This window comes from Mauremys mutica, chromosome 7 (genome assembly GCF_020497125.1).
Source record: "Mauremys mutica isolate MM-2020 ecotype Southern chromosome 7, ASM2049712v1, whole genome shotgun sequence".
In the NCBI taxonomy this organism is placed as follows: domain Eukaryota; kingdom Metazoa; phylum Chordata; order Testudines; family Geoemydidae; genus Mauremys; species Mauremys mutica.
In genome coordinates this window covers 57,399,548-57,424,957 of record NC_059078.1, presented here as the reverse complement: position 1 = coordinate 57,424,957, position 25,410 = coordinate 57,399,548, and the positions used below count along the sequence as shown (strand labels likewise).

Genomic DNA, 25,410 nt, shown 5'->3' with positions numbered 1-25,410 from the left:
GTTGCCCATGCTCTGAATTGGCAGCCTCTTCAACAGAGCGGTCCAGGGTCTCTCTCTTAGTATTGCTAATATGTGGCTAGTCCAAGTGACGCACTCTCCATTATTATTACTTATGTTACCATAGCATCTAGGAGTCCAGATGTGGACTTCATTTTGCGCTCTATATAAACACAGAACAGTCCTTGCCCCAAGGGGTTGATATCCAAGTATAACACAAGAGCTAACAGGTGGATACAGACAGATGGGGGAGTACAAGTAAACAGTGAGAACGCTGACCAGCATCTTGGCTCAAGTGTTTTGTAGGCATCATGGCAAAGGAGCGCTCTGAGGAGGGATCCGAAGCTGGATTACGCATTGGTTTTGTGGCTGTTTATGCAGCGAACCTCCCAAAGCATGTGGGCAGCGGGAGAGAAAGCATGAAGGTGTTTGAAAATGTAACAAGTGGGCAGTGGGTACTGACATCAGGGTCCGATCGAAGGCGAGCACCGACAACTCTGTAGCAAATGAGAGCTGATAGGCAGGGTAGGGACTGATGGTGAAGGGCCTTGAAAGTGGATGTCAGCAGCTTATGTTTGCTGCCCTGCAGAAGGGGGAGCCACTGGAGGATTCACAGAGAGGAATGACATAGGATAATGATCTTTGCAGCAGCATTGCCAATATAGAGTCAAGCTAACCAATGCACTCTTTGGTGTGCTGTGTCCTGCTGAGGTAGCTGAGATCAGCAGGGTTGGGACTACCGGCTGTCCTAGGTATTGGGTGCAGTCTCTAGGGGACTTGGATGCAAGACCTTCCCTTGACATACTCGGGGGTACATGTGATGTCCACTCTGGCCAGGCTCAAGACAATAGATTCTTTTATAGTTTATTTGCACTTCATTGCTCTAATTTAGATGGTAAGCCCCCTCCTACCAGGGGCTTTCTTTGTTTTTTGCCTGTTAAATTCCAGGCAACAGCAATCAACACGGGGGCAGGGAAGACCTTGAAAAATTGTATCCAAGTGCTACTCACCCCAGCTGCTTCCCTGATGGTGGCCCATGGCCCCTTTCTTCTCTCTCCTGATGATTGCTGTTCCCTTCCCCGTATTCCAGTGATCTAGTTTGGAGGGAAGAGGCCTCCTGGCTGCTTTGGGGTGGTTTTGCTTGGTCACTAAAGGGGCTGTTGCGCCTTTACTAGGCAAGAGACAGGGAGCCCCATGTGTACAGTTCGCTCCTATGTTGATTGCACTGAGGAAGCAGGAGCCAGCAGAGAGCCAGGTAAGGCGGCTTCAAAGAAGCCCCGAGCTGCTGTCCCAATCTCTAACATCAGTGTGGTCCACAAGTGCTCAGTGTACTGAGGGCGTTGGCAGCTCTACCTGCCTCCAGCAAGTGCCTGCTGCTTCCCTCTCCCTCATGTGCCAGAAGTAGGCAAAACTGATCTGTCAGTTTCTCTCCCCATGACTAGTATGGGGAGCTGACCATGAGGGTTTTTCTGGAGCCATGCCAGAGATAGGTGCCTGACAGAGAGTCTGATAAAGCCCACAGAGGAAGGGGGCAGAGCATGCACTTCAGGGCATGAGAACAAACATATAGCTCTCTGTCTTCCATGAGCTGCTTTGCCTGCTGCTGCTGAGGGAGAATCTTTCCGCCCCAAAGTCCTAGGATGCCTAGGGAAATGGTCATGTGATCTGTGCTGTATAGCCTCTGCTCAGATCCCCCTGGGCCTCTGATAAATTAGGGTGAGCTTAGCATGAGAATGGCAGCAGGTAACATGAGCTTCAGTAGATTCCACAACAGATTAACACTAACAGCATTAAAGAAATTCTGATCAAGCAGCCTGCCCTGTAATGAGAGGGGAAGGCCTTTGGTGGGGAAGGGGGACAAGAAGGGTGTCAGACCTACCGCTTGCTAGCTCCAGGTACACTGGGAATGCCTACCAGACTCCCCCTCTGCACACACTTCAGCTAATTAGTGGCCCTGGCAGAGACGGCTCCAGCGTTTTTGCCGCCCCAGCTGGGGGGGGAAGCCACGATCGGCAGCAATTTGGCGGCAGCTCTAACCGCCGCTGCTTCGTTTTTCGGTAGCAATTTGGCGGCAGGTCCTTCCCACTGAGAGGAACTGAGGGACCCGCTGCCGAAGAGCCGGACGTGCCACCCCTCTCCGTTGGCCGCCCCAAGCACCTGCTTGCTGTGCTGGTGCCTGGAGCCGGCCCTGGGCCCTGGTTACACGTAGGCCAAATTAAGGCTGGAAGCAGTTTCAAATCTGATGTCTAATACACTTTGACTGGCCTTTGGGGATTGGCCCCTGAAATCAGAGAACGCATCCGTGTCAGAGAACTCTGCTAAAAATAGCCATTCCAATTCTAGCATGGATTGGGCAAACTATCAAATGCAGATACTTCCTATGTCTGGCCTATGCTAATGAGTGTGACTGTGTCTGTTCAATAGAAACTTGTAACGCAGCTCAGATTCTAGAGGCCTAAAGCTCAGTCCTAACTGTGTTCCAGTAGCCAGTGGACTACGGGGGAGTTTGGAATATTACTGTGTTGTGCGTATTGCAATAGTGTCTAATCCCATTTCCCAGGAATTAGGGAACCTTATTTCCCATTTTGCAAGCAGGGGCAACTCCTGTACTGAAATGCTGAGTGACTTGCCTGGGGTCGCTGAGGGAGTCATTGTCAGAATGGGAATAGAACTCAGCACTTCATGATTTTGAACCACTAAACCACTTATTTCACTGTTCACAAACTGAAGCAGAATTCCAAGTGAATTTCCTTTTGGGTCTTTGAATGATATGGGAGTGAGAATGACATGCATTAGCTAAATCAGATAATGTAGCAGTTTGCCTTGTTCTGTGTTACCACATCTCTTCTGAGTTTTGACTTTTCCCTGCTCATTTTCACTCTGTATGTGTTGGCATCAGTATGTTCAGTGAGCTTACAACCCTGTGAGTAGCTTAGCTTGAATGCCCTTCTGTAGCTAAATGAAACCAAACCCAGAATAATTTAGACCCCTTTCCGGTAACTGAGGGTCCCCTATAATGAGAGTATGGGAAGAGCTCAAGCCCCAAAGTAGAGTCACATACTGGAACCTGAGTTAATTTGGGTTTTTTAATGAATTCTCAAACACCCCAACTCAGCCCTGCTAAATGCTATTCACCCATCAGGATTTATTTTATCATTTTACAGGTAGGCAAGTAGATTTTGTGGCTGGGTTGGTGAATTTCCATACTGATGTTGCAAGACTCTGCTCACCCTGGTATAAATCTCTTCTAGAGTCCAGAAAATGAAGCTAAAGGAAATTGAGCGAACAGCTGTTCAGGTGTGGAGTCCAGCAAGCAATCACCCCATCTACCTAGCAACAGGTACAGCTCCCCCTAGCCAAGGCATTCAGGTCAGAATGAAACTGAGCCACACAGGTGGTGTAACCATCCATTATGTGCATTGCACAGAGACAGGACCATCTTATATTCCATCAAGAACCACTTGAATTCTTTCTGGAGCTTTAAAGTGATACTGGCAAGATAAATATCAGGACCTGTTTTTTTAAGAAGTGACTAGTGACTTTTGGATGCCCAGCTTGATACCTTGAAAGAGACTGCTTTTCAGAGGGTAAATTCTCAGACCTTTCTAATCTAACGTCTAAACAAGCCGGTGTAAAGAGTAAAGGCACCTGGCATTGGCCACTGTCAGAAGACAGGATACAGGGCTAGATGGACCATTGGTCTGACCCAGTATGGCTGTTCTTATGTATAAATTTGGACAACTGATCACTTTTTAAAAATTTAGTGCCACATATTTTAAAATGACTGCACTTTATTTAACTATATAAACACCTCCAATTATTCAGCATGATAGGACCTTACAAATCATGCGCTTGCTTTTTACCATGTACTACTTCTCACTTCACTCAGTTTGAACTCTGGACCACAGACTAATGTTCTCTTTCAGTATGGTCAGTTTCACTTCCTGGTCTTCAGATGCTCTTGCTTTTGGGTTCCTGACACTGCAAAGTGAACAATCAATATGAAGTAGTTAGCAATGGAATTCCAAGCTGTTTCTATTTGCATTGTTCAGCCCCCAAACTTTAGGTTTCATTTAAACTCTTAGCAATGTCCCTTTAATATCTGATTTGCAGAGTTTGCAAATTCCTTGGATGCGCAGCTGTACAGGGTGGTATAAATGAGGAGCTGATGACCTGACATCACTACAGTGTGACAACAAGCGAGCTGTGTCTCCTGTCTAGGGCAGTTCTGGGCTCCCATCTTGTCTTACTTTTTGCCTTTTCACTCACCCAAACTTTCTTTGGTTCTGGCTATCAGGGCCTCTCTACACTACAGACACAAGCATGTCCAGGCAACTAGCTAAAGTTCAGTTGATTATAAGTATAGTTCCAATTTGCAATCTAGATTGATCCGTAATTGTGTTTTGTAACCAGACTACATCCATGGTCAGCCCAGAAGCGCTGGCTGCAGTCCCTCTAGATCAGGAGCTGCACAATTTCATAGTTGGGATCACTTTTTGATAGGGTATGTCTCCTGTGCACCTCCTTTCCCATCGGCAATCAAATAACGTCCCTGTGGCAACTACAGCACTTGCATGGGAAAGCTACATTAGGAAATTACTCAATGTATCTTTAGCTGCTTTTATTTTTAATGTAGCAGCCAGAAACGAAGAGAACCAGCACCACATTAGCAGCCAACTCTCCATGGACCATCAGCAAATGCTTGAGAAGCCCCAGTTAAAGAACCTCCAATGTGAATTAGATTTGGAAGGTCTGACCAAGACTTTATGAACACAGTTAAGGTTCAGTCTACAATACGAATTGGAACCATAATTGTGACCCGGGTCACTGAAATAGCTGCATTAGTACTGAAGACAGGGCCTTTGTGGGGCGAGGGTGGAAGTATTGAGGGAGAGGGCCCAGGGACTTTATTTCTGTTGTTCAAAGGGAAAGGGACATTTAATTAAAATTCTCAGGATCAGGATTTCTTGAGGAAGATCTGATCTCATTTTAAAGCCTGTGTCTTAACATGTGGTTCTCTGAGCAGTACATGCAGGCAGAATGCTCACACAGGGCCATGGTAATACTGACCATATTTAAAGAATTGGCTTATTTTGCCGTGCAAAAGCCTTGTTCTTTATGTACCCGGGGCCCATGGAGAGTTCTCACCTGTCCCCTCTCCATGTACCTTTGCTTAGGAACATCTGCTCAGCAGCTGGATGCCTCCTTCAGTACAAATGCCACCCTGGAAATCTTTGAAATTGACTTCAGGGACCCTTCCCTGGACATGAAGTGCAGAGGAATCCTTCCTGCTTCCAACAGGTACTGGCGCTTCCTGTTAACATGTTGGTACAGTTGCTGGATCTGAGTAATGACCAATGCAGGGTGAGATGTGGGGGTAGAGGGGAGTGAGTTCAAATCTTCAGGGTTAAGTTGATCACATGTCAGGGCCTGGAAAGAATCCTGCCCAGCACCCGTCCTCTAATGCGTGCGCGTTGCACAGCTTGGCAAGGTGGAAAGAGTTGGGCAACTCATCTGTTCAGATGGAGGACCTTGGTACATCCACATTGATCAGTGGGGAAATCTGAAGGTGCTATAGGGTAGTTAGGGGTGGGTGGGTGAATGGTGACTATTGGCCCACGTCCCATGTAATATCTTGATGATGATATGAAATTAGAAGGCCATGAGATGGAGTAGTGAAACTGAGCATGAAGGGGCTGATGGTAAACCTATTCACCAGGCAATTTATTAATAGGAGGCAGAGTCTTGGGGTTCAGGGATATTTACACCACAGAGCTGCAGCAGTGCAGATGCCCAGTGTAGATGCACTCCACTGGTATAAAGCAGGGCTTGCAGTGGTGCAACATACCCTGGTTTCCACCCAGGATGTGTGTCACCATTTTCACAGATTTCAAGGTCACAAGGAGCAATTATGACCCTCTAATCTGACCTCCTGTATAACACAGGCCAGAGAATTTCACCTAGTGATTCCCATGTCCAGTCAGGGCAGTGTATTTAAACTGGGTGTTTAGATCGGTGTAACTACATCAGTGCAAATCTCCCTAATGTAGCTGTGCTCGTACTGGGCTGACCTTTGCAATTCTCCACCTTCAAAGGTGTTGGGGGGAGGCACAGCTCTTGGGTGATGAGGACCCATTGCCCTCTGAGAAAGGGAGTTGCCCTTTGAGATGGAGGTTGATGGGTTCTTAGCAAAGGTGTCTGTATGCGAGTTAGCGTGAACTGACTCGTGTCAGGTGCTGTTGCTCTGCCCTGACTTTACTCTGGCCAGGTTTCTTTTCTCTCCTTAGGTTTCACAAGCTGATCTGGGGCAGCTTTGGAAACGGGCCGTCTGATTCCTCCGGGGTGATTGCTGGTGGAGGGGATAACGGAGTGCTAACGCTGTTCAGTGCAACCCAGATTCTGATGTCAGGGTCAGAGTCTGTGATCGGACGGCGGGAGAAGCACACTGGCCCCGTTCGAGCGCTTGACTTTAATCCTTTCCAGGTGCACAGCCAGTGAAATGTTACAGCTGTCCTCTACCATGACCTTGCACAGCCATCCTGGCTTCCACACTGACTAGCTCCCATGTTCAGAGGGATTAAGTCTTGAGTGGACAGCCTGTAAACTGGAGCAAAGAAGGGGCTGCTTGTAAAATTACTCAGTTGGGACTCAAGAGATCTAGGTTCAGTGCTACAGATTCCCTGTGTGACCTTGTCCCTTCATCTCTCTGTGATGAAGTACTAATACTCCCTTTGTCTTGTCTAGCTACAGTTAGTTCTTTGGGGCAGGAACACTCTTAGTATGTGTTTTACAGTGCCTAGCACAGTGTGGCTTTGATCATAGTTGGAGAATCTAGGCACTATTGTAAGACAAAAATATCATCATTGTCTGAATGCTGGGGCGTCTGATGGTCACAGAGCCCTAGATGCTAATCAGGGCTTGCCGCAGCCCTTGTGGAGGCTCTGCACCTTCCTGGACAGAGCTTGGAATGCTTTCGGCTCTCGACCGTCAAGCTGTGTTTAGTGGGACTGGGAAGCTGTGGCATTCTGCCCCTTGGCAGGGTGTGCCGGGGGAGTCAGGCGCTACACGTGTTCTGAACATGCAGCTTACTAGGCAAAAAAAAGATGATGTGATCCACAGCCATGACTAGTCATAACCTGGATAATTCCTCTCTGCTGCCCAACACTCCCCCCTGCAGACCCAGTGGAGTACAGGCGTCATTTCTAACCCCAACCTGTTGTCACTGTGCACTATTAAATAGCTGCCTTTTCCCACCTTACAGATGGCTGTGTTTCAGAGATCCCTGTTTGTGGTCTGTCTGCCCAATCTGCTCAGTATTTTAGGATTCATTGGGGTAGCAGGTGCCAGAGATATAAAATAATTGCAGTGCTCTTCTCTTCCCTCACCCCAGTCCCTAAGTCCACTTGGGGTTCCGCCTCCCTTCCCCTTTGTACTGTGGGCACGTTCTCTGGTGGGGGCACATTCTCTGGTGAGGGCCCACCGCCCCAGCAGGAATGCGTTCTGTGCTGGGCCGTACCAGTGACATATTCCATGTAGCTCACATCTCCTATTGTTTTGTTGTTTTCTTTGGTTGTGGTTAGTCTAAGGAAGTCCGTTCTCTTCCCCCAGGGATGCCCTGAGCGGAGAGATAACTGTGCTTTTGCTTTTCCCGCAGTGTAACCTCCTGGCCTCTGGGGCCAACAATTCTGAAATTTACATCTGGGACTTGAATAACTTCAGTGTGCCAATGACGCCAGGGGCTAAATCTCAGGTAAAGGGGCTTCTCTGTGGTCAGGGTCCTTGCTCACTGGAAGTGCTGCGTCCCTGGACAGATACTTGAGACTGGAGGGAGGGGGGAGTGATCCACTCCAGTAACAGCCTGGGATCCATCTGATAGGTGGGGCATGGAACTGACCCAGTCAGTTGCTGGGGAAATAGATCAGAACCTAAGAGTGGGCTCCTTTTCAGGGAGATGGCAGAGGTGGTCTATGTGGTAGGGGGGAGGTTGTGCAGTGTTGGCGGGTGCTGCTGGGTTGGGATAAGTTCTCTATGGAGACTTTGCACTAGGTGGATTTGAACAAGATAACCAACCAGTGTTCATTCTCTAGCTGGGTGGGTCGGGCTCTCTGTAATACCCTTATCAGGCCTTTCTGGGGAAATAAGGGATCTGCTAGCGATCTTGTGAGATACCAGAGGCTTCAATTAAGGTAATACCACAGCGCAGCCAATGAGCGATCGGTGGGGGTGTGTGTGATTATCTGTCTCTCCTGGATGGGGTCTCTTGGCTTTAAATGGGAAGCAGCCCTTTCCAATAGTGATTTATAAGTGAGCTCCCCCTTGTGAGCAACACAATCAGCTGTCGTTCACTCAGTGAAAAGACTGCTGAGCCTCTCCTGGGACAGGACACCCTCCTTGCCTGCCTCCTGCATTATGATAGGGCGAGGGGAGTTAGCCCTGGATTCTGTGCACTCCTGAGATGCTGCAACAGGTCCTCTTCCCATGTGTGTTCTGTCACTAAGGTCTCTAGTCTGCAGCCTAATCTCCATATATCCCAGGCTGCTGAGCCATTCAGCCCTGTCGGACTGCGTTGCTTCCCACTGATATTAATGGTTCATGATGCACATGGCTGATACAGACTGGCATGGAATTCAGTATTTGCTTCCTAAACTTCATGGCCTTTCCTAGGGAATGTTCCCATCCAGAATGGCGTTTTCCATAGTATTCTCCACCTAAAGGTTTCCCCGGCCCTAGCTGGTTGCCATCGGTGCTGCTGCTGATGTTTCCCACCTGATCAGCAACTCAGTCTATCAGTGATTGTGGCACAGAATTTATAGATCCTCTGGGAATGTGTTTGAGCCCTTAGTGCACTCTGAGACAAGCCAGTGATGGGGATTCAGTGCTGGTGTTCCCCTGCATGGGTATAATGAATCTGTGGCTTCTCTTACCTCGTCAGCCTCAGGAAGACATCAGCGCGGTGTCCTGGAATCGTCAGGTGCAGCACATCCTGTCCTCCGCTCACCCCAGTGGGAAGGCCGTCGTGTGGGACCTCAGGAAAAACGAGCCCATCATCAAAATCAGCGACCACAGCAACAGAGTGAGTGGGGGAAGGACCATGGGCTGGCCTCCCCGGGCTGGACTCTCAGTTGCCCTGCAGCCCACCAGTGCAAAGGGGCTGTAAGGCAGCTGCATGGGACCCTGGGGGAATAGCCCCGGAGCAAGAGGCCTTCTGTGCAAATGTCAGGGATAACTCTGCAGTACCCACCCCTCCCATGGGAGGCACCTTTGTGCGGGGCATCTGGTGTGCAAAAGAGCCTGGCCGGGGCATTCTTACATCTTAGGGATTCTGTGCCACTACGGTGGCCCAGAGTGTCCTGGTGTTTGTCCCTCTTAGTACGCTGAGGAGAGAGGCCAAGGATCAAATGGGCCATGGTGCACCTGCCTGCTCCTTAGTGTGCTCCCTCCAGATTAGTTTTGAGGCACACAGGCATGTGGGAGGTGTGTGAGGAATTGACGCCGCTGCTGTGCTTTACGTGGGGTGAACACAGGGCAGCACTCTCCTGGGCTGGGAATCTGCACCTTCCACCAGCACCAGGTTCACGTTAAATCAGCGAAGGAAAGAAATAAAGGCACCAATCTGTCAGAGAGCAGAGGAGTGGCAGCCAATTGTCTGATGTTTCCATATGTCCCGTTGCTGTTACAAATGTTTCTCTGGGGAGGGGAGAGCCAGATTCTCGTATGTGTGGGCCAGCAGTCAGGTGAACGTGTGACCTTGCCGGGGTGAGATGTGTGGTACAGAGGCAAGTCTGGGATCTCCATCTCCAAGGCAGATGGGGAAAAGTGTTCCTTGGGCAAGGATTGCATTAGAAGCTCCCTGGCTGGTGAAAGAAAAGAAAAAGTCCCTGCACACTAACCAAGTGAGAAATGAGACCCTTTGCTCTTGGCCTAGGGTGCACTTGCCCTGGAATTGTAGCTCATTCCTCAGAGGAGTGTTGTCTAGTGGACTGATCAGGGTACTTGTGAGTTTTAATCCTGGCTCTGCTACTTATTTCCTGTGCGGCCCTGAGCCAGCCCCTACATCTGTCTGCTTAGTTTCCCCCATCTGTGTAATTGGTGCACCAATGTTTACCTTCCACATGGGGGTGTTATGAAACTTAGCTGGTCTCTAGTGCTCTGGAGAGTTTACTACTAAGTGTTATGTCTCTGGGCCACTGAGGGCATGTCTACACTACAGTCTTAAATCGACCTATGTTAGGTCAACTTACAGCCATTGCAGTAATTACTGCGGTGGCTGATATCCACACTACCCTCCTTCTGTTGGTGATGTGCGTCCTCACCAGGAGCGCTCCCACCAACTGAAGAGGGGGCAGTGTTGGGGGCCAGCTCCACGCAGCTCCCCTCTGGGAGCCCAGCTGCTCTCTGGGCTCCTCGCCTCCAGTGGGGAGAGCCATGTCCGGAGTCCGGTCGGTTGCCATGCTCTCAGAGGGGAATCGGGGTGTGCGTGTGTGCGCATGCGGTGGCAGCCAGGCTCTCAGCCAGGAGCATGGAGTCAGGAACCCAGGGGACAGCTGAGCTCCCAACAGGGAGCCCAGGCAGCAGCACAAGCCAGGAGCCTGGGTAGCAGCCCGGCTTGGAGCAGAGACTTGGCAACAGCCTGGTTGGGGACCCAGGTGCTGGGCTTTCTTGTCAATTTCACAGCTTTTGCGGAACCCTGAAATTAACAAGACAGCTAACAGCCTACACAGACACTGCATTGCCCTAAATACACCAACATAAGCGCTGTGCCTCTTGTGGAGATGGAGTTATGTCGTTGTAGTAGGGCACTTATATGGGCGGAACAAGGCTGTAGTGTTGACACTGACGTAATTAGATCGAGGTGAGCTGTCTTACGTTGACCTAACTGATTAGTGTAAACCAGGCCTTCGTTTGTTGCCAGTCAGCTCTGCAGTGTTGTCAGCCTGTGCTGTTGTGTCTCCAGATGCATTGCTCGGGAATGGCCTGGCACCCAGAAGTTGCTACCCAGCTGGTCCTTTCCTCTGAGGACGACCGCATGCCGGTGATCCAGATATGGGACCTACGCTTTGCCACCTCTCCTTTGAGCCAGCTGGAGGGGCACACGAGGTAGGAACCAGGCTGTTGCTCTGCCTCTCGGAGGATTCCCATCTTTCAGGGTCAGGCTATCTGGCTTTTGAACTGAGGAGCAGAGATGTCTGAGTTTCGTTCTAGTCTGACTGAGGCAGAGAAGTGATCTAGACTGCTATGCTGTGATAAAGTGTCCACATAAGCTGCTACAGTGTGACTGGAATAGGGAGTGGGACCTTCTTGCTTTCATGGAGTGACTGTGTTATGTCTGGTCTGTTTCAGGGGAGTCCTGTCTATCTCTTGGTGCCAGGCTGACCCTGAGCTCCTTCTCAGTAGTGCCAAAGACAACCGGATCTTGTGCTGGAACCCCTGCATTGGTGAGGTGCGTGGCAGGTTTGATTCTATGGCAGTAAGTACACACTTCCTGCCTGGTATGTATTTGCATTCTGTGCCAAGTATGTCATTTAACATATTGTCCCACTTCGGGGCATTCTCCACACCATTCCGATGCCCACTCTCTGGAGAGAGCGAGAACGCACTCTGTCCAGCCTACACCAGGACTTTTCTTTTGTTGGTTTGTTTCTCCCTTTTTGTTGCTATTCCCCTTCCCTTGACAGCAGATACTACTATATTAGAGTGCTGGGGGCAGAAGCACTTTAAGTACATCTACACTTGTGGTGGTGTGTAGCGTACAGACGCTTGCACACCCAGCTAGCATGGGTAAAAATAGCAGTGTGGATGGAGAGGTGCAGCTTAGACTAGTAGAGTAGAATGCCCTATACCTGTGCCCCTAGGTATTATACCCTGTATGGGCTCTTTCTGTACCCAAGGCATGCCTCCCACATCTGCACTGGTTTTGCAGCATAGTGTCCCTCTGCCTCCCTGCTGCCGGAGCCTCCCCCTGCTACTGGAGGCTTCCTTTGTGGTGTGGTGCCTGCAGGACACATGCTACCCCAAGGCTAGTCATAGCCTTTGAAAACAGAATGAAACTGACTAGGGTTATACATTCCAAATCAATTTCATTCTGCAGCCCAAACCCTTCTGCTCTTATGCACTGCAGCTCTCTGGGGCCTCCTGGTGTTGGTGCTAGTTATTTTGAAATATTGCAGCTGCAGTGTGTCCTAGCTGGTGGGCTACCAGGAAGTGATCATGATCAGGGTGCATTGTGCATGGTGAGATGTCAGGAATGTGTGGTAGACCTGCCATGCGTAAGTGGCTTGGGGGAAAACAAGTGACTGTTCCTTATAACGTTCTGCCTCTTCCCCATCCATGTTAGGTGATTTATGAGCTGCCCACTCAGAGCCAGTGGTGCTTTGATGTCCAGTGGTGCCCTCGGAATCCATCAGTCTTCTCCGCTGCCTCTTTCGATGGGTGGATCAACATTTATTCTGTTATGGGTGGGAGCCTAGCAGCTCAGCAGAAGACTCAGGCTGACAAGGTAGAGTCCCATGAAACAGCACAGGCGTGATGGCGTGGCAGTTGGTGCTTGGGTTCAGGGGGCACTGGAAGGTAGAGTGTTGTTTCACTGTGGACACAGGTGCTGCAGTGAGCACACCGGGTGCAGGGGTGTGCGTTGGCCTCAGGTCCACATGGTGTTTGTGAAAACCAAGGATTGATTGTGGGGAGGTGGTCTGGCTTTAGGTTGGCTGGCTAACATCCAGCCAGAGCCTCAAGGACGTTACCGAATCAGATTTCTGTCAATCAGCATCTTTTTATCAATTTTATTAAAGCTGTTAAAAATAAAATTAAGTAAACGTATCACCAAAGGTAAGCTACTACTAAACCAAACTACAACTAAGATAATACAGTGTTCAAATCGCCAAGGTAGTGTGTATTGAATTGGAATTAAATGCTAAAATTAGTTAAATCAGATCAATACAACAAATAATCAATCCTTATAACTGCTGAGAAGGGATCTAGGGAGGTAGCTGTCCATTTGGTTCTAAACCCCGACTAAAGAATTTTATCCAAGCCGTTCTAATCTATAGCTTGGAGCAGGTTAAATATTTTGATATTAAAACCAAATTGTCAACTAATGTCAGGAACACAGCCTTTAAGCCAATTACAAAGGTTCCTTCTTAGATTTCAATTCTCCCTTCCCCCAACAGAAATATTACAATACAGGCCTTAGCAGAATATTCTGATAAGCCAAAGTTTGTCAACTCTTGTTTGGCAGACAGCTTGGAGTTTCTTAGGACTCTCAAAAGACAGGACATGCTTTAATGAGTATCTTTATGATGCTGTTTAGAGTTGATTAAACCCAGTGAACTTTCTGGCACTTTCCCTGTGTAGATGTCACAGGTGCCATATACACATAAATGTGCAACCAACCACACTAATATTAGAGAATAAAACAATCTGGGATGTCTTCCACTTAATACAAACAAAGGGCAAAAATAGAAAAAGGGAAAATGAAGTAACAGGCAGGTCACAGACTCCTCAGCTCTTGTGGTGTTCTGGACTGTTCTGAGATAAGAGCTAGAACTGCAGTCAAGGAGTTAACTGGTCCCGTGGCTGGCCTAGTGCTGCTCATCAGCAGGCTTTTTTCTGGGTGTAGGGAGACTGGTCCAGGGTTGGCATAGTCTGTGTGGTGGTGTAATGACTGCCTCCCCCTGTGGTGATCAGTTTTGGGGTTCTGGAAGAGCAGTCTTCCCTCAGCTGCCTTGTTGACCTAAAAAGTGAGGCTTCTCAGCCTTAACCTGGGTTCTTATTATTTGTCATCTTCGCTCACTCTGGCTTCCCTGCCTCCCTCCAGGGTCTTCGGACAAATCCGGTGTGAGGCCTGTCTTGGAGTCATGCAGTTTGGTCCTGTTAGGTTCAAGTTGGGTCATGCGTAGCGAACTTCAGTTCTGGGGAACAACCTGCTTAAGCCAGCAATTTTAAAAAATTGTTAATGTTTGCATGCCACAAGGGCTGCATGTGTGTGATCTCCCAGAAATATCTTAAAAATATAGCTCAGAACACTTTTGAGGAAGCTGCCACGGTGTCCTCTGGGTGAAAATGTCTTGAGATAGTGTTATAGCGCCAGTTCACAGAACGCTCAACACAAAATCCTATAAAAATAACTGGTTTAAAAGACCCTCGCGACAAACAGCCACTCAACAGTCCCCCATCAGCAAAATTAAAAACAAGTCAGACAAGTTATGACCAGTTGTTTGCCTTGTTTGTGGGAGACAATGACATTCAGTAATCCTTTTATTTAGGAGTGGGGTGGTGGGGCAAACAGCTTCCCTTTGGAAGTCTTCATGTTAATAGAGAGAAGTAACTTCTCAAGATGAAACCCATTTAAGAACTAAAACTAATTAAGGTTTGTATAAGGTCTGTATCCCAGGTATGCAATGTCTCTCATAAGGATATGGTGGCACTGCCCCAGGAACATACTAATGTCCTGTTTCTTCACCACCGAGGGTAACTAGCAACTGGGCTAGGCTGAATGATCTTATTGCCTGGAGAGTGAAATGTAACTTTTTTTAATTTCCTTTCTCTGATCTCAGATCTCCTCCTCCTTTAACAACCTGGACCCCTTCGGCACGGGACAGACCCTTCCTCCTCTTCAGGTGCCAGAGCAGGTGGCTCAAACCACCTTGATCCCTCCACTGAAAAAGCCCCCCAAGTGGATTCGCAGGCCAGTGGGGGTCTCGTTTGCAGTAAGTGTGTGGAGCATCCTTACCTGGAAAGGAGAGTGGTTATGGCCCCCACGGGGGGCTCAGAGGGGATCTGGTTCCCAAGTTGGAGACCGTTGTGGTTTTCATGGTGCTGTCAGCTTTGATAGAGGGCTATGTGGCTCCGTTGGCAGGGAATCCTTTGCTGTGGTGTTCAGAGGCCTCGCCAACAACATCTGTCCCTATAGCAGTGATGGGGGCTTGCTCTGAAGGAAGGGAGCTGCTGTTTGACTCCCATGTCCTTCCCATTGGATAGTTATGAAACTAGCCCAGTCTCAGAAGTGCTTCCCTTGTAGGCAAGGTCTGTTCTCTCCTGCCTTTCCTCCCAGTCCATTGTCTGTCTTTCCCCTTTCCCTCTTTTCCCCCATATCCTTATTCTCTCCCTCTCCTCTTCTGCCACCCTGCTTTTCTCCCAGATTGTGCTGCTGCCCTCCTTTCTTATCCCCTGCCCTGGCCCATGCCATTTCAGAGTAGTATTGTAGCCAGTTAGTTCCTTCTGTCATCCATTTAGCACTGTATTATGTGCGGTTATGGTCAGTTCATATGCTATTTCATCTATAATCAATGTATGCTAAATAGATGTACGTTACTAGGCCGTAGGCTTAAGAACGCTGGATATGAGTGGGTGACCTAGGAATAACCCTATGCCAGTAAGGTCATTGTGTCTGTGGTCACTGTCTTTGGACTTTGTGTGCTCCTAGAGTCTCCATATTTGAGAAAAGCACCAGCTGTGATTTTCACTCTGTTGAGCTTGAAACTGTAGCAACAGGAGATGAACCCACCGTAGCCTAATACAAAATTACTAAATTCAATAAATAAAGGCTCCAGCGTACTCCATTAGTCTGATGATCTCTGTTGCAGTTGGCCCCTCTGTTGCAGAGAAGAGTCATTCCAAACAGCATCCGGCCCTCTGTGCTGTTGATGTTTGCAGTGAGCTACGTATGACTGCACACACACACAGACCATGGATGTCACTGAGGAGTGTGGTTCTGATGCTGCAGGTCCTGGGTTTGATCCCTGCAGAAGACAGCAGCATCTGTGTGTGTGCAGCTGTGGTCTGCCTGGGTTCCTTGTGATTGCCCTGTTCAGGGCCATTGGCGTCTGCTGAGGCCTCTCCAGCTCCCGAGAGCTGTGTGTGCTGGTTTTTACCTTCACGTGTATGGACGCTTACTTTTTCCCTCTCTCCTTCTCAGTTTGGGGGGAAATTAATCACTTTTGGCCTCACCAAGGCCCCAGCACAACAAATGCAGCAGATTGCCCCGCGCCAGGTGTTCATCAGCCAAGTCGTTACTGAGACAGAGTTCCTGGCCCGATCCAGAGAGCTGCAGATGGCCCTGCAGTCGGGAAACCTCCTGGACTATTGCCAGAGCAAGATCCAGGCAGCCCAGCTGCAGTTTGAAGAGAACCTCTGGAACTTCCTGAAGGTAGGACAGCCCTGGTGGAGGCGAGAAACCTCATTCCAATGCCTCTGCATTCCTGGCACGGGTTTTGCATGTGCTCATCACACTTGTCCCTGGCCTCATGTATCTCCAGCTCTTCAAGGGACAGCAATAAACAGAACAAACTGACTGGGAATTAAGCCATAAACTCACCCCATAACCACCTGCTTGGGGAAAGCCTTGGTTAAAGGCTAAATGCAGAGGGCTGGGGGCCAGCTCTCCTTTTCATAGGTACGGTGTTGGCATCAGACTGTTGGCTCTCAGTAAGGATACTGTACACAGCAGTGTCAGGCAGACACTCAGCCTCCTCTAGGCCTGTAGTGATCTCAGTGGAGCGCACTCCTTTGTTCCCCAGGCAAAAGCCCTAATGGGCTGAGATCAGCCTGGAAGGGTTGAGGCAGGTGTGATGTCAGCAGGATTGTTTGCTCCCTCCCTCAACCCCGTTGCCGTGTAGACCATCCAGAAGGTGATTGAGTGCTTTGCCTCTATCTTTCATGGCAGACTCTGAGATCCTTAAGGCCCATCAGTTTGAGATCCTGCCTGTGTTTAACTGAGGCCCAGGGAACCTTGCTGTTCCCTCCAAATACAGCCAAAGAGAGGTGCTCTAGCCAAGAGTGCTTCGCCTTCCAGCCAGGGCCTGCAAGAACTAGATTAGCTTCTGTCTAGCTTGGACATAGTTGGGCTAAATCCTCTGTCCGCACTCGGTCAGAACTCCCGACAAAGTCACTGGGAGCTTTGACTTCAGACGGGCTGAGGGCTGCAATCTCAAATGGAACAGTACCTTACTCCACAAGTAGTCCCATTGACTTAAATGAGGCTGGCTGGAGGAGTAAGGTCCTACTCCACACAAGTAAACGTGAGAATCTGGCCCTGAGTAAACTGCTTGATTTAGCCCCTTCTTTCATTGGAACCGATCACCTTCAAATCCCACCCAACATCTTAGCCATTGGGACCGAAATGACTCTGTGTTCCGTGTACCGCTGTCGGCCACAGACTACAATTGGAGATAGCAGCCTGCTCCATTCAGTGGTCCAGTCCAGTTTTCTCTCTAGTAGACAGTGCTGCCTTCTCAAACTGTGGCCTGTGGATCGCAAGCAGGCTGTGTTGTGAGAGAGGAAATCAGTAACACACGCCCATGAGTAGTGATAGTACTTAGTGCTTATACAGAATTCTCCGTGCCTAGATCTCAGAGAGCTTTACAGAAGTCCCATTTTACACTTGGAGAAACTGAGGCACAGAGAGACGTGACTTGCCCAAGGACACATAGTGACACAGATCTCCTGACTCCCAGCCCAGCCCAGTGCTCTGTTCACTGGACTGTGCTGCCTGACAAGTGCTATAGGCATCTCTTCTCACATAACCGCAGTACTTTCAAGTACCATTCCAAAGCACTGCAGCTTACAGGAGTGATCCTGCAGTGTGGGGATCGTCACCGTAGTGTAGCTGGCTAAAGCAAGTGTAGTGTAGTGTGTTTAAAGCAAGCAGCACCCCGGTTAGTTAATCAGTGTCTGCGCGCAATGTATTTGACAGAATGCGATAACCAGGTTTTATTGCATTGCTGGGGTAGACGAGTGTGGGATTAGAATGTGAGATACTGAGCTGATTATGCTGGGAGTTGTGGGTGAAGGACTGGCCTTGGGCTTGTTCTCATTGGCCAGCTAATTGTAAATAGGATACAGGTGTGTAGGATAATTACCCTATGGGTTACAGCTGCAGCTGTGTTGATTTGATTAATCAATTAGTAATTGATTGTCTACCATATTGTATATAAGAGCATGCTGGGAAATGAATAAAGACGGATGTATACACACACACGCTGTCTCTCTCTGCTTGGGCTCTGTTCCTGCTCGAGTGCGATGCAACAAATGGCGGAGAAGCTGCGGGCACTAGTGTTGGTGGCCTGAAAAGAAAAGGAGACGCACCTGAGTTCAGTGTTGCGTGGCTAGGAGCCGCAGGACGCCCAAAAAGAAAGGAGGCGCACCTGAGCTCAGTGTCGAGCAGCGGCCGCAGGGCGTCCGAAAAGAGGCGCACCTGAGTTCAGTGTTGCACGGCTAGGAGCCGCAGGAAGCCCAAAAAGAAAGGAGGCGCACCTGAGCTCAGTGTTGAGCGGCAAGCTGCAGGGCGTCTGAAAAGGAAGCCCAGAGGAAGAGCGGCTATAAGTCGCGGAGAAGAAGGGCGGCTATAAGTCGTGGAGATAAGCGGCGGCTATAAGCCGCGGAGAAGAAGGGCGGCTATAAGTCGCGGTGGAAAAGGGCAGAGCAGCTACCATGAAAACCGCTGTATTAGCGGAAGATATGCATCGCGGAGCGGGGCAGGCTGCAGGAGGGAGACCAGGTCCTGGCAGTTAGTGATGTTGATTTCCAGGACATTGAGTACAGCAAGGCTGTCGAGATCTTCAAGACTGTCCGGGAGATCATCATTCTTCTAGACTCCATGCTGTGAGACAAGGAGGAGTTTGGAACTTTTGAAATCAAGCTGAAGGCGGGGGTGGAGAGGATCAAGGTCTCTCAGGCAGCTGCAGAACTTCAGCAGTATTGTATGCAGAATCCTGTGCTTTACTCTGAAGTCAGACAACGTCGGTGGAGAGTTCTCTTCAAGCATGAAATGAATAACAGCTGCCTTTCCTTCTTAAGAAAACACTATCTCTGTGCCACTGAGTGCATGTTAAAATATATAAGAACTCAGTTTTAATAAGAGAATAGTGTTGCCAAATGGAAAGGTTTTTGTTTTGTTTTTAAAATTTTAAGACTTGGGAGTTAACTCAGACTGCTTTGCAGCTGCCTTTAAATTCTTTTATAGAAATTGCCTTACAGATTTGATTTTAATGACACATTCACTACAGAATGTCCAACTTGTTTACTGTTTTTATTTGTGCTTCTCAAGATACTGTTTTGAAAATTGTGTTAGAGAAGCTATATTGGAGAGTTAAAGCTACAACTGCCTTTTAGTTTTTACAATTCTATCACTTGCTTAAGCATAGCATTTAGTGTACCATGCAATTATTATTAAGAGTTATGTTTTGTGTTTTTTGTTTTGTTTTGTGATGTCTTCTGGCCAGAATTGTTGTTGTGTTGTCAAGCTCTAGGACCCCCCCTCCCTCAGTGTCAGTTTGATCGCCTGACATCTGAGGGATGTTTTTGTATTAGGAAGGGGGGAATCCTGTAGAGTTTGCACTATTTATTTGTTGTGTTTTGTTCTTGTTTAGTGTTGTTGGGTTATATGTTAATGATTGCATGGTTATATAGGTTGGTTTTAATTTTGGCTTGTGAACAGATTACTTAGTGGTTGTGTATTGTGATCTTATTTGAAGGTTCTGAGGCAGATCCTCAGCTGGTGTTACTTTACACCAGCTGAGGACCTACACCTATCTGTTTTAAACATTATGGTTTTTTAGTTTTTCATTATAATATTTATTATGATAAGTTAAACTTCTTGGACAAGATTAAGATAGATTGTGGTGTTATGTTGTTATAAGTTGGAAATGTTTTGTGAATGTTTTTTATCCTCTTTTCCTTTCCCTCTTCTTTATTTTGAATAGAGGGGGGAGATGTGGGATTAGAATGTGAGATACTGAGCTGATTATGCTGGGAGTTGTGTGTGAAGGACTGGCCTTGGGCTTGTTCTCATTGGCCAGCTAATTGTAAATAGGATACAGGTGTGTAGGATAATTACCCTATGGGTTACAGCTGCAGCTGTGTTGATTTGATTAATCAATTAGTAATTGATTGTCTACCATATTGTATATAAGAGCATGCTGGGAAATGAATAAAGACGGATGTATACACACACACGCTGTCTCTCTCTGCTTGGGCTCTGTTCCTGCTCGAGTGCGATGCAACAGACGAGGTTAGCAGAGTCTCAACCTTCATCTTCCAAAGAGCAGCTTATTCCAGGTCCCAGGGAGCACCCAGGGTCCCCTGGTGCTAATCTATAAACTGAGCACTACGCTTTGCACTATATTCGGCAGCTGGGTGTTGTCTCTGTGCAGACGCCTGGTTTTACACACCTCTTTGTCTCCGATTCCCTTTGGGGCCCAGGTGAACATGGAGCCAGAATCCAGGACTAAACTCCTGAAGCTGCTGGGCTATAGTAAAGAGGAGCTGCAGAAGAAGGTAAGTGGCCTTCTTGCTAAGCAATGTCTTTATTTAACAGAGGGTCCTTTTAGGGCAGTGGCAGGTGAATTAGGGGACGGGTGAAGAACAGATTCAGGGAGTGCAGGAAAGAGGGATCTGCCGCACTATGTATTTTATAAGCAATTCCTCCCATAAGGTTTCACTTGGAGGTGTAGCTTGAACATCTTTGCACCTGAACTAGGACTGGTCCTGTGGACTTAGAAAGTGCATGCTTGATTTGCTTCATTTGTGACCATGCTATAATGTGCTGGCTAGGGCGGGGCATAGTTCAGGCTTCAATCCCTCTCTTCAGCTCTCCCAGCGCACCTTGATCCTGACTTCCATCTCACCTGGGCAGCTCCTCCAGCATGTCTGGATGTGGCCTCCAGGACGCTCTGGCAGGCTCTGCCTAGGTCGGATGCTGGCTAATTGTCTGGCGGTTCTGCGATGCGCAAATGGGAGCTATCATGAGACCACCACTTGTGATCTAAGCTGAGACTTGAATCCTGGTCTCCAGAGGTGAAAGGTTAATACACTTAACCCACTGAGCTGCTGCGTGGGAGCAACAGGGAGGGTGGAATCAGGGAGTGTTCCTCCTCTCTCTTCTAATCTCTCCTGATCTCTAGGCTTCTGCCCTACCCAGGATAGCTTTACAAGATGCCAGCCCCTAACTCAAACCTTCACTCATCTTATGAATGAGTCCCAAAGCAGGTGACTCTGAGGGAGTGTACAAGGAGCCTCTAGAAATTTCAGGAGTTCAGCACAAACAGAGGTCCCATTAAAAGGAAAATTCTGCTGCAGCTTTAACTGATGCATCGCGCAATTCAGTTTTGTCCAGACTGTCTCTGCAAGCACCACATGTTATTAATTCCCCTCCTAATACTCAGAGAGAAGAGAGAGAGCTGGGTGAGGTGTGGAAAGTGGATGAGGTGGTAAGTTACTGGAATACTGCTTCAGATGACACTGACAGAGCTGCAAAGGAGACGGATCTTGCACCAGTGAGGGCAGTGTTATGGCAAGGGGCAGAGAGTCTGTACTAGCTGAGTAGCAAGTGGGGCCGGGAGAGGTGGTGCCTCTGATGCAGGATGGGGTGGTTAAATACAGAGTGTGATTTTAAACCGGCTCTTAAAGTGCTTGGGGAAGCCAATAGTCATTTGTGGCTCCAGGCGACTTGGCCTTTCTGCTGCCCACACGTTCAGCTTTGTGACAGAGGCTTGACTCCACGACTCCATTTCTTCACAGATCACGTCCTGTTTGGGGAACGGTATCCCAGAGAAGCAGCACTTTCCTGAGGCAGATGGCTTGGCTCAGGCTGCACAGCCGCCTCCTCAGGTAGGCCCTGGACTCCTCACTGGTCACTGAGAAGTGGGTGTCAGAGAGTGGAATGAACAGCAAGTTCTGGGGCTCAGTGCAGGACTCCCTGGGCGAGGATCTGTGGACTGGGTTATGCAGGAGGGCAGACTGGATGGGCTATTTAGTCACTGCAAGGGATGGTGACATGCAGGCTGTTGATGACGCTACAGCAAGCCTTGTTCGAGCAGCGCTGAGTTCTTGAGTGCGAGGGTTAACCTTAACCCTAACTTAGCTCCATGGCATGGCCTCTGGGTGTCCTCTTGGCACCTTCTGGGGCAGGCTGGCACTCCTATCATCGCTACACTGGTGGAGCTGCACTAGTGATAGTGCAGTGGCAAGAGATATGAAGGAGGCGGCCTGTGAGCGTCCATGCTGAAATCAGCTATAGAAAGAAACTCCCAGCCAGGTAGAACAAACCACCCTCACCAGCTCTGTAATCCATTGAAACTGTCTTGGTCAGGCTTGTTCTTCTGGGTGTGGCTCACGTCAATGTACACTCTCCCTGCTCTCTTTGCACAGGGCTCAAGACACTCCATGACCGAAGTGGGTACTGCTTCCTCCTCGTCAGGGTTCTTTGACCACCTCGTCCCTCAGGACATGAGCACATTGGAGATCCCGGTCACAGCAGGTATTGCATGGACGGCATTATGTGAAGGGAGCCGCTGCCCTATGAAGTGACACAGCCTGGCCTGGTGACGCACTCTGCAGTGTACCTCAACCCACATCCCCTCTCCGTGCCATTGGCATTGACCAGTGCACGTGCAGTGGAAGGCCCATAGAGGACAGAAGCCCTAATACTGGATCAGGACCCACTTTCAGCACACGTGGTTTCTGGAGTGAAAGGCCTGGAGATGGATCGCGGTTGTTGCAGAGCTGCCTTTTCACTAGTGTCCATGGTTCATTGCAGCCAGGGTGGTGGGTGGCCCCTGGATGAACTGTTCAGTTGCTCACCATAGTGCTGTGCGTTCCTTTCCCCCTCTCCAGACACAGATGGGTTGATCAGCCAGGCGCTCCTGGTGGGGAACTTTGCCGGCGCTGTGGAGCTGTGCATGAGGACTGACCGTTTTGCTGATGCCATCATACTGGCTATCGCCGGGGGGGAGACGCTCCTGCGGGAGACCCAGATGCAGTACTTTGCCAAACGGAAAACAAAGATTTCTCAGGTGAGTGCCCAGCAGTGTATATCCAGGCAGGAAAGGGAGTGCGGGGCAGAAGAGAACAGACTGAGGTGGATGGGGCCCAGGCAGGTGTGCTTGCCTGCGTATACGCAGGTGGTTGTGAATGCCCCTGAGAGTGCATTGGCAGGGGTGAAATGCTGAACTGAGGGCTCTGTCCATCTAATTTCCAGCTTTGTCTAGGTATTTACACTGCGCTCATGGTACCTTTATAAAACTTGCTCTCATCCAACAAGTGATCTGCCTGCAGAGCCAGGATTTCCGCCCTTCTCTGTGTCCAGCTTGTGTCCAGCTTCTGGTATCTTCTGCAGGCTGCAGTTTAAATTATCCAACCCTTTTAGAAACCCATCGACATTACCTGAGCCTTAATGACACTTCTCTTATGTAGCTACAGAGCTGGTTGAATCCCATGCTGCATGGCATAAACTGACCATTGTAAGAACCAGGAAAGAATTTTCCTCCTCTGTCTACAGCATTGCATTACTAGACAGGGGCATGGGTGGGTTTTCACCTTTGGAAGCACTAAGTGCCAGTTACCGCTGGAGGAACAGTGGTGGACCATGGGGGCAAATTCTGTATCATTCCAGCCGCATGTGAGCAGCCGTGATGTGGACACTGCATGCAAGTGTGGCTCTGTGTGATGTCTTGCTCAGACCACCTAGAGCTGAGAGCCACTGTGTTACCACTCTGCCATAGCAAGAGTGAGAGCTCTGCTGCTACGAAGCTGTGCATTGCTTCCCTGGCTGCCTGGCCAGCACGCTCATCAAGACTCTGCCCATCTAAACCTTGCCTTGCAGGAAACAGTCAGTGAACCCAGCGCCCGAGTTCCCCAGAGACGTGTCTCTGCCCCATCCAGTCCCTCTCGTTGGGCACTCACAGCTGGTATTATCTTTGCTGCCTCCAAAGAGAGAGAGCACACACCAGCCTGTTAGCTTAGCAAGCGTGCTGTGTTTTGTTTGTACCCAGGCCTATCTCTTTCTCTGGTTTAGTATCACTTAAATCCTGGTTCTTTAAGAAAGTTATTCTAGTTTTATGACTAAAATTTAATCTTAGCAAGTTACAATCTTTGTCTAAGCAGTTTTCTTAGGCCTGGCCTACTCTAGGAAGTTAGGTTGGTAGAACTACATTGCTTGGGGGTATGAAAAACCCACACCCCTGAATGGTGTAGTTAAGCCAACCTAACCATCAGTGTAGTGTGTGCTAGGTCAATGAGAGAATTCTTCCGTCACCCTAGCTCCCGCCTCTCAGGCTGGTGGAGTACCATGTTGACAGAAGACCCCCTCCTATTGACGTATGTAGTGTCTTCATTGATTCACTGCAGTGGCACAGCTGCACTGCTGCAGCGTTTTAAGTGTAGACAAGCCTTTGCTCACCTCAAGTTACCAGCATCTCTAGCCCTCTGGATCCAACATTCACTGAATCAAACAGTGCAGTTCCTAAGTGATGGGTAACTAAAAGTTCTTTTTGCTCTCAAAGTCCATTGTCTCTGCCTCAAGAGCCAGGAAGGCTTGCTGGGGTGCAGACTCCGTCCCTGGCATGATCGTTAAGCAGTCTTCTCCCCAGCTTGTTTAGCCTGATGGCTTTGTTTGCCTTCTATGTAAATGTACTTTCATTGTACTCTGCCTGTAGCCAAGCTGGTCAGACAGGTAAAGGCACATTCCTCTGTCTAGGGCAGGCTGAACACATTTTAAGCACACATACATCACAATGATTTTTCAGGACCAGCTTGTCACCAGTTTACATACAATACCTTACCGGACACCTTTGAGGTACATATTCTAACAGCAGTGTGTTGAGGGAATGAGTATGTCAGGCCTGATGTGAGTTACAGTATGGGGGGCCCTCTGCCAGGTGGCACTAAGGGTTCTCCCAGGGTCACACTGTTAACCCAAGTGCAAGGTAGATCTCTGTGTGAGCAGGTATGGATCTCCATAGCTGCAGCTGAGGTTCGAATCTGTGGACTGATGGACTGTTTGCTTCTCCTGCAGCTTCTTTCCTCCATCGTGCAGCAGAACTGGCGAGATGTAATCTGCACATGTGACCTGCAGAGCTGGAAGGAGGCACTGGCCATCTTGTTAACGTACTCCAAGCAGGAGGAATATGCCCAGCTCTGTGGTAGGTGGGGCACTTCATTTGGTGCAGAGTGCCTCCGCGCTGTCTACAGAGAGAGGTGGATGGATCTTGGGAGGAAATACTTTCAAAGTGGGCTAAGGGCATCCCAGACAAGACAAATGAGAATGTGACCCATCTGTGGGCAAAGGCAGGAAGAACAGAATCAGTGGAAGTGGGCTATATGAACGGTAAGGCAGGGCAGAGTCTCATGGTATGGGAAAAGGATGTGCCAATATCTTCTTCGGTTTGCATCCATGGCTTGGGAAGAGCTATGGGCAGAGAGGGCAGTGACTTCTACTGCTGCCTGGGCCTAGGCCCTGAGAAAGGTATGTATATGTACAGGGCTCATCTGGGAAGGGGCCGGAGCTCCTGGGGAGAGGGAAGGCAGGAGGGGTGCACCCCACCTGCAAGTGGTTCTTCCTACTGCTTGCAGTCCTCACGCACTCGCAAGCCTGGGAACGGGCTGAGAGCCACTTGGTGAGGGCTCAGTAATTTTCCTCTT

At 49.0% G+C, this 25,410-nt stretch overlaps 1 protein-coding gene across 5 annotated transcripts in view; it reads left to right on the top strand.

Moving 5' to 3' along the window:
• SEC31B (SEC31 homolog B, COPII coat complex component) overlaps positions 1-25,410 on the top strand; it is a 42,980-nt gene that overhangs the window by 3,447 nt on the left and 14,123 nt on the right. For all 5 annotated transcript variants that reach the window (XM_045023422.1, XM_045023418.1, XM_045023419.1 and 2 more), the window contains exons 2-16: positions 3,249-3,337; positions 5,175-5,298; positions 6,285-6,480; positions 7,652-7,747; positions 8,930-9,070; positions 10,952-11,094; positions 11,338-11,437; positions 12,332-12,493; positions 14,550-14,702; positions 15,911-16,141; positions 20,194-20,268; positions 21,511-21,600; positions 22,141-22,249; positions 22,606-22,784; positions 24,785-24,911. In XM_045023422.1, coding sequence (XP_044879357.1) covers positions 3,259-3,337; positions 5,175-5,298; positions 6,285-6,480; positions 7,652-7,747; positions 8,930-9,070; positions 10,952-11,094; positions 11,338-11,437; positions 12,332-12,493; positions 14,550-14,702; positions 15,911-16,141; positions 20,194-20,268; positions 21,511-21,600; positions 22,141-22,249; positions 22,606-22,784; positions 24,785-24,911 — 2,005 coding nt within the window. In that variant the 5' untranslated portion in view covers positions 3,249-3,258. The remainder of the gene's footprint in view (positions 1-3,248; positions 3,338-5,174; positions 5,299-6,284; positions 6,481-7,651; positions 7,748-8,929; positions 9,071-10,951; positions 11,095-11,337; positions 11,438-12,331; positions 12,494-14,549; positions 14,703-15,910; positions 16,142-20,193; positions 20,269-21,510; positions 21,601-22,140; positions 22,250-22,605; positions 22,785-24,784; positions 24,912-25,410) is intronic.